The sequence below is a fragment of the Hypomesus transpacificus genome, chromosome 11 (assembly GCF_021917145.1).
Source record: "Hypomesus transpacificus isolate Combined female chromosome 11, fHypTra1, whole genome shotgun sequence".
NCBI classification, from domain to species: domain Eukaryota; kingdom Metazoa; phylum Chordata; class Actinopteri; order Osmeriformes; family Osmeridae; genus Hypomesus; species Hypomesus transpacificus.
In genome coordinates, this window is record NC_061070.1 from 9,724,724 (window position 1) to 9,733,795 (window position 9,072).

General features: G+C 44.9%; 1 protein-coding gene across 5 annotated transcripts in view; it reads left to right on the plus strand.

Annotated features, from left to right (window-relative positions):
- The window catches only part of ltbp1 (latent transforming growth factor beta binding protein 1), an 81,678-nt gene extending 75,223 nt beyond the window's left edge, over positions 1-6,455 (plus strand). For all 5 annotated transcript variants that reach the window (XM_047030208.1, XM_047030205.1, XM_047030210.1 and 2 more), the window contains 5 exons: positions 158-298; positions 534-704; positions 2,410-2,562; positions 3,009-3,161; positions 5,265-6,455. In XM_047030208.1, coding sequence (XP_046886164.1) covers positions 158-298; positions 534-704; positions 2,410-2,562; positions 3,009-3,161; positions 5,265-5,443 — 797 coding nt within the window. In that variant the 3' untranslated portion in view covers positions 5,444-6,455. The remainder of the gene's footprint in view (positions 1-157; positions 299-533; positions 705-2,409; positions 2,563-3,008; positions 3,162-5,264) is intronic.
- The last annotated feature ends 2,617 nt before the right edge of the window (positions 6,456-9,072 follow it).

The window sequence follows — 9,072 nt, forward strand, 5'->3', positions numbered from 1 at the left end:
GTGATCTCCTAGCCTTCGAACCATTACTCTACCGGAGCGTCTTTGGAATAGACCCTCACCTTAACACCCCCGCTTCACTCAAACCCGCTCATCTTCTCCTCCATTGTTTTCTTCCTCCCACCCCCCCGTCTCTGTGGATTCATCCTTCCTGCTACAGATATTAATGAGTGCCTGGATGAGTTCATCTGTGTCGGGGGGGTGTGTATGAACTCTGAGGGCTCCTACACGTGTTTCTGTACACACCCCATGGTGCTGGACCCCGAAAACAAGCACTGTGTGTTTCCCCCCGATGTGGCAGGTAAGACGCTTTGTTGACAGAGACAAACCGAAAGAGAGAAATAGAGAGGGCAAACTAAATAGAGGGATGGGGAGAGAGGGACGGCTACTAAGGGAGAGAGTCAGTTCTCTTCCTGGTCATCTCCATGACCTCATGTCTCTTATGCTGTGTGTGCGTGCGTGTGTGTGTGTGTGTGTGTGTGTGTGTGTGTGTGTGTGTGTGTGTGTGTGCGTGCTTGCGTGTCACCCCTTTGCAGAGCACCACGGGCCCACTGACTACCAGGGCATTTGTTGGCAGACTTTGTTGACAGACACCATGACCTGCACCGAGCCCTTGGCCGACAAAAAGACGACCTACACGGAGTGCTGCTGCCTGCATGGGGAGGCCTGGGGCGCGGACTGTGCCCTCTGCCCCCCGAAAAACACCGGTACAGTACAGCGCCTCATATACTCTGGAGTTCACTATGCAATCATGTGGCTCAGCCATGTGTTGTCCTGCGTTGCTATGTCCAACCCCCATCCACTGTAGCCTGAGACAGGGCCACACCCAGAATATCTCCCCCCCCCCCCACTCCCTCCATCCCCAGTCTTCTTTCCTCTCACCTGTTCTCTCTCCTCTCTTTCCATCTTCCTTCTTCTCACCTCTGACTCCCCCCCCCCCCCCCACCCTTCCCCGCACCTGCAGTTCCCCCCCACCTTCTCACCCCTTCCTCACACCTCTACCCAGTCGAGACAGATGGGTGTGTTCTTGGAGGCAGCACACCCCCCCCCCCCCCCCCCCCCCCCCCCCCACCCCTCACCTCCCACACCTTCGTTGCTGAGATCAGACGGATGTTTCAGTCTGCCTGTGAAAGACGGCTTTGGAGAGCGCCAAACTTTGATTTGAGGAGTGAACGTAGGGAGCAATGAGTCCGTTCTTTCGGCTAAGAATGATGGTGGACTGTCAGTTTGCTAGTACAGTAAGTGCTCTCAGAAACAATTTTCTTGTCTGGTAGTGAGGAACAGAGCCGTAGACTTTGGCTAGGAGTCTTGATCGTTTTCTAAACTGTTTCCTTGTATGGAAATGAGATGCTGTCCAGAGTACCGGTTCCCTGTGTGCGTGTCCTGGTCTCTCTGAGGGGAGAACAGCTCATTGGGTTCCCGGAGGTCTTGAGAACAGTCTTTCATGTTCCAGCTAGAACATTGGTCCTCCATCAGCTAACATGGTCTCTCCCCCCGCCTCTACAATGCTGTGCAAACACAGGTGTGGGAGGTCAGCAGTGCTCTGTGCCGAGAGCAGAACACACTCTCGTTTGTTCTCATCAGAGTGTGTCCGGATCACTCTGTATATTCAACACACACACACAGACATACACGCACATGCGTGTGCGTTTCTTTTGCAGACAGTCGTCTGGGGTTGGTTTGCAGGTGTGTGGGATTAGTGTGGGACTGCAGGGATGGTTTGCCGTTCTGTGATGATGAAAGAGTAGTGTGTGTGTGTGATGGTGGGGTGTGTATCTGTGTGTGTGTGTGTCTGTGTGTTTAGCTTTCCCACAGTACAGTAACCAATGAGGAGAACAGCCAGAACAGGTGCCAAGATGTGAGTCTCTGTATTAAAGCATTCAGGACGCTGGAGAAGGGAAGGAGGGGGGAGCATATCGATGTCCTCATTTACAAGGGAAGTGGGTCGCTGGGCACAACCTGAGTGTTTCATTCAGACAAATCCCCTGTTTGCTCAGCTGAGTGATGATGGCAATGGTGATGTAATTACCTCAGATCCCCCTCTGAAACTATTGACATTTGGAATAGTGTTGAATATTATGCTGCATATAAGCTCAGAATTGCAGACCAGGACTGAATTAGTTAGACTCGTTAAGCTTTCATTCGTGGTCTTTAAGGCTGTGACGCCAATGCGAGTCTATTTCTTTCTTTGTACATCTATCTAGTTCTCAAAGGATCTTCATATTTCTCTTCCTTTGTCTATTCCCAAGGATTTCTTTGTTTCCTGTTTATTTTGCCTTTCCCCCCATCTCAAAAACATACTTCTCTTCTCTCTCTCTCACTCACTCTTTCTTCTCTGTCTCTCTCTCTCTCTCCCGCCCTTTCTCTGTCTCTCACCATATCCTTCTCACTCTCTCTCTCTCCAAATCCCAGAGGACTATGCCTCCATGTGCAACGTGCCAGTGAGGGGCGGGCAAAGGCCGTATGGCCGCGACGCCCTTGTGGCCGTACCTGCCTACGAATATGGGGAAGGCCAGAACTACGGCCTGACCGACGACAGCGAACCTATATTTGAAGAGGAGGAGAGTGAGTATGCGAATATTCATCCATTTAAACGGGTAAAGAAAAACACACTGCCGTATTGTAAGAGTATGAACTGTAGTATAAAAGAGTGTACGTCTTTTGCACTGATGAAACTCAAAGACAAGGCAGACTGGGAGAAGGATGTAAGAGAATGGATGTTGTTTCTGCTGTCTGTCAGAGTACTTTGCTGCCATCTTTTGGTGGCAGGAAAACTTACGTGTTACGGCCATGGAGGCCCACAGTTTGAACGGGTAAAGAAAAAAAAGAAAAGGCTCATTTGTTATTTTTTGGATAGCAACAATGTGCAAGCAACGTTTCGTTAAGAACTTTACATTTACATTTACATTTATGTAAATGTAAACTTTACTTTACATTTACATTTTGGAAAATAGAAAAAAATATATATATTAACACAAACCCCCCTCCGTCCCTCCTTTGCCCCCATCCAGAAGACCCTTATGCCTCTTTCGAGGGCTTGAGAGCGGAGGAATGCGGCATCCTGAACGGCTGTGAGAACGGCCGCTGTGTGAGGGTCCAGGAGGGCTACACCTGTGACTGCTTCGACGGCTACACCCTGGATATGACACGTATGGCCTGCGTAGGTAAGAACCGCCCGCTTTTGGTTTCATCGTTAGATCACACACACTCGCCCTCCCGATGTTGGGTTTCGCTTTTAGTCAAGGTTGTTGAGTGAGCGGTCTCTGTGTCACATGGGCTGCACACAAAACGACAAACGCAGACACACACTTGCAGAGGACACAAACACATTCAAACACACCATCAACGGCCATCCCCACTCACACACACTACATAGACCCACTTATAAATCCAATGCACGCACCATTATAAACAGTCACACAGACTGTCTTTCTCTCTCTCTCTCTCTCTCTCTCTCTCTCTCTCTTCACTCTGTCTGTCTCTCTCTTTCCCTCTCTCTGTCTGTCTCTCTCTCTCTGTCTCTCTCTCCCCCACTCTCTTTTTCACTCTTTCTGGAGCTACTTCAGGCTGCACGCCCACTCTGTACTTTAAGCCCTGAGTGCAGAGCTGTGCTCCAAGCTGAGCCCAGCCACTCAGTCTCCCAGGCAGAAGAGCTCTCTAGAGACAATACATTAGACTGAACCTTAGTCACCCCCGCTCGCTGCGGTTGGTTGCCCACGGAGATCAAGCAAACCCCACTGGGTCTCGTGAAATTCCTACGAATTTTACATCCTTTTATGATTTCTAGGGCTCTGTTAATGAATTATATTTCATGAAAAACTACATTAGCAAAGCCCAAGCTTTGGTTTGAATATAATCAGGATAATTCACCACTGTTACTCCCCACACTATCAAGTTTAATCTATCACTTAGTTTTTTGGACTTAAACTTGGAAACTGTCACTTTGAGGCCCATTACAGCCAAATCCTCTCTCTTCTTGTACTTCTCAGCTATACTCAGGGATATAATGACTGGACTATCCAGGTATAAACTCATATGAAAAGCAACCTTTGAACTTGATGACTTTAGATCAATTAAATCAGCAAACCCAGAAGAAATACACTTTTTATTATCAATGTTGGGAACCACAAAACAATTTTGTAAATATGATTTAAAATGTTCTGTCAACCCCAGCTCCACACAGCTCCATTACAATTTAAAAAATGTTCCTGTGTCATTGAAAGCTGTTGCTTTGTCATGTAGCATGACAGTGATAACACTGACATAATTAGTTCACTATTTGGTGTGACTCATCACAAAAGAATGTACTGGGACTAACAACATCAATATTGTAGGGGGTTAAATATTGGCCAAACAACCAAAACTATTCCTCTAGGGAAGAGGGGAAACTGAACAGTGTATTATTTGATTTTTTTTTAATTTATCCTGTGATATTGAAAGCTGTTGCTTTGTCATGTAGCATGACATGTGATAACACTGACATCATTAGTTCACTATTTGGTGTGACTCATCTCAAAAGAATGTACTTTGTGACTAACGACGTCAACATTGTAAGGGGTTAAATATTGTCCAAACAAACAAACAACCAAAACGATTCCCCTAGGGAAGAGGATAAACTGAACAGTGAACCAAATAATTCCAGTACCAATGGAATTACAGTTATTTGAGTCTAGGGGTTAAATCAGAGCAAGAAAGGTCAAAGTTTAAATGAAATATTTAATAACATTGCAAATGAATGAAATCAATCACAAGGCAAACATATTACAAAAATGAAGGTTTTAAATCTTACCTACTCTACCATGATTATTGTAAATCAGAGAAATAAATCCAGAGTTGAGCAAGGAAAAGGAGTAGGCCAAGCCAGAGCTGAGGAGAAGCCCTCAGGAGATCAAGAATCCCCAGAACAATGCTTCATAATTCCCTTTAAACCCAACTATTATCTGTAGAACAACCCATCAGACTACATCTTGACCCTTACTTATCAATTATGAATCAGCAATGCAACAGTAAGTTACACAATGAGGCGTGAGACCCATCAAGTAGAGACTCCGTCCAGCAACTCCAGATTTGAACATATGAGAGGTGGGGGGGCAGAGTGACACCCAGCCTTACAACATCGTGTTTTCTCTGAAGGATCCTTACACAGTATCTTGCAACTAACTAGGAGAAATTATATCAAAGACAAAGAGAGAGAGAGAAACAAAAGAGAGAGCTCTAACATTGTCGACGCGTCATCTTACATCGTCCCTCTTTTCCACCCCCAACAGATGTAAACGAATGTTCCGAGCTCAACAGCCGCATGTCGCTCTGTAAGAACGCCAAGTGCATCAACACGCAAGGATCATACAAGTGTGCGTGTCTGCCAGGGTACAAGTCCTCTGAGCGGCCCAACTACTGTGTGCCCAGGGAACCAGAGACGGCAGCAGGACATGCTGAGAGGGAGTGAGCCTCCTCGTCCACTAGAGGGAGACATCAACACGAAAAACAACACCCTTATTTAATCAAAGCCCATATACTCTGCACTGTATAGAAACACAATTAGCAAAACAACAAAAAAGTAATTTACTTGAGATGAAGATCCAATTTAATCTACTATGTGGTGCCTGTGTGGGGAGGAGACACACAGCATTGTATGAAATGTATGTTTGTGTCGTCTGTATTTGTACGTTTTTGTTCGATTTTTGTTCTTGTTTTTAGAAGGAGTTTTATGCGTGTTAAATCTTTCTTGCCTTAACGCAATGACAAACCCTATGAACTCTTGCTGGGGGATAACATTTTGATTTTCTACCCAGTCCAAAAACGCCTTGAGTGTGGATATTTAATGATATGACGAGGCCAGCTATCCTTCCATTTTCTCCTTGTTTCATCCTCTTCCTCCTCTCCTTCCATTGACTAATGCTTTAGAGGACTATATAACCTGGCTGGGCAGAGGCCACCATCTTGTCTTGCTCATTGGCTTCACCCAAACATGCAGTATGAACATTACTGTACTAGAATGTTATTAATGTAAATTCTTTGGAATAAGCTTTTTTCTAGATTTTTTTTAAATTGATGATGAATGCAAATACAAAGCAACTTCTGTGTCTGGGACGTTGAACATTGGATTGATTTGTTTTTGTGTTGTTTTTTTTCACTCTTTTGCCTGCCCTGTGGAGCAGTCATATTTCCTTTTACCCTTTTCTCTTTAGTTACTGTTTTATTTTGTTTTGAAGGTTTGCTTTATTTCTTTTCATAATTTTCATGAAACCTTAACTGCATTTTAAAAAGTCTTGCCAGGTTGCAAAGCTGCTATGGAACAGCCGTGGGAGAAAATTGTGTACATTTGAAACAGAAGAGGTGAGAAATCAGTTTATGTATTTGTAATTTGTACATGGAAAAATAGCACTTGTATGAATATTCATATTACTATGTATATTAAACCCAAGGTAATAAATCACAGGTTGTGATATTTATACTGACTGGTCTGTCTTGGCCTTGATTACTCGTATCTTGAATATTACTGTATACTGTAAAATAATCCACATAAGTCCTAATTATTCTCACAATGAATAGTTACTCAATTTAGAGCTTTTGTCATGATAACTATGTCACTGAGAGATAACCATACAGGATTATTACCATTAATATTGTTATTAATCTCACATTACTTTTCCAATCATCTGTTTACTCCTGTTGAACTATTCAGATGTGTTCCCTTCCCCCTCCCACCTGGAGTAGTCAGCTGTCCATCAGATTACATTGGTAAATCCAAAAGTACTTAAACATGAAACAGAAAAAAGCTATATGGACAAAGAAAAATGCATGGATATATTAAATAAAGTTGAGGTGATTGGAAAAGAAGTTTGATGTTGAAAATAGTGAATAATGTCTGAGAAGGAGTGCTGAAGTAATGTGTCCAGAAGCACGGTGTTCAACAAGTTAAGCCCGGTAAAAGACCTGGGGTAGGTGTTAAGGTCAGAAACTTCCGGAAGAAATACAAACCAAGTGATCACCAGAGCCCAACCTTGTTTTTTTTACATTTTTCAATGTACTGAATGGATCACAGTGTACCTGGAAATGTGTCCTCTGGTGTGAAACTACTGAACTGAAGAGCTACTCATGAGGAAGGACAGACCCTGGCCGGCCCCTGGCACTGATGACCTTGCTGCTGCTGGCCGAGTTCTCATCGGGTACAAATGTGATGATGTCAGCGCATGCCTGTCATCCCTGCTCTTCTTCTCTTTCTTCACAGACCCATTTTCCCAGTGTCCCCTCTTGTCATTTTTTCCATGGCGCCAGCCAATGCACTGCACCCCTGATTGCCCAATATCTGCTATCCGACGCCTCGACAGTCAGGAACCTGAGCAATCGGCTATCTGTAGAGATGTGTCAGAGTACCAGGTGGGTCAGACTAACATGGTCTTAAAGAGCTGTGGTTCAGAGAGTGGAGTCATTCTTTCGTGGAAATATAGATGTACAGATGAGCAAGCAAAATCATTTGGACACGGTTTCAAAGTGACGCACGTCACAGTTTCTTTCTGGCCTTGACCAGCATGGCTAATCTCGTGCTTTACTAGTGGGTCTCTAAACTGACCTCAGCCGGTTGGTTAATAAATGTTTGGTGTTCGCACCACTGGCTTCCTGACTGGCTGGCTGGCAGGCCAGTTTCCCACAGATGGGGGATTTCCCACATTGACAAGGGTGCTGTGTAAACCGTATTGGGCTCAGCTGAATGCCACCAGAGCTGGGCTCCAACACTCTTTCAGACCGACAGACAAAAGAGCTTGCAGAAGAGAGAGAAGGTGGCAACTGAGAATTCCCTCAATGAAGTCATTTGGAAGTGATGAGGCCAGGGCCATGGCTGTGGTGGCCTCTGTCAACGTGAAGTGGCACACCCCCTGTAGAATGTTGTTTACCATTGATTATGACGCTAACCATCGTGTTTTCAATTTGCTAATATGTAGACCCACCGTCTTAACATCAGTGATTACCTTATTATCAGAACAAATGGTCCCAGATGTATTACTTCTGTTCATGTTATTTCAGTCAATCATCAATTTATTGATGATTCTGTCGCTCTTTCTGTCACCCGCCCCCCCCCCCCCCCTCCTAAGCCTATGTTGTTTTAGCATAGAGCTGGGGTTTTGGTAGATACGCTGATGTCAGGATGTGTAGTATGTGCCTCACTTGTAATGCAACTGTTGCCCAAGCTGTCTGCCTAACCATGATGTTTAAATATCCCTTATTGTCTGATTCATATGTTAGTAGACATACAGATGACCCACGGTAGGAATCTTTGACGTCATCTAGTTTGAAGAAGACAACACGTCTCCATTTGAGTCCACCTCGTTAGGATGAGCTCCTGAATATGTCAAAAGTCAGTCGGTAGCGCAGCTACATCCATGTTTGAGTATGCCGTGTGTTCACTGTTGTGTGGCTAAGATGAACCTCAGTCGACAGTATTTCACCCAAACTAGACTGGTCTGGTCTGCCAGTTCTGCACCTGGTCTGCACCGACCCTTTGGTTTCAGTATGAGAGTGTGGTGTGGTGTGAGCAGGGTCGATTTATACCACCTTCTGGCCTGGGCTTCTGCTGCTTTCCCACTAGAGGATTTTTATATCTGAAAATCCAAACCACATGGGACTTCTTCAGACAGATATACTGCGATGAAAGGACAAGTGTTTGGCAGATATGTGTGTGCGTGCACGCACACACGCATGAGGGGATGCAAGCATGCGTGCATGTGTGCTTGCAAGAGCCAAAGTGAGAAAGTGTGTGTGTGAGAGTAGTGTGTGTGTGTGTGTGTGTGTGTGTGCAGGGAATATCTTTGATGGTGGTTGATAGTACTCTACTTTTGCAGGCAGGTCTGCCTCACATGCTGTCGTTTCAAATTTCAAATTCTCACCGTGGACAAGAGAGAGTGCGGATACAGCTCCGGTAAAACGCGAGAATGAGAGATGAGAGAAGGAGACCAGAGATAGAGAATATGTGTAAAAAGAAGAAAGAAACGCCACTAGCACAGGAAGAGAGAAAAAGAAAGTGAAAGAGCAGTAAAGGAAGCAGAAATCTGTGAAGCACTGACGAGAGAGAGAGAG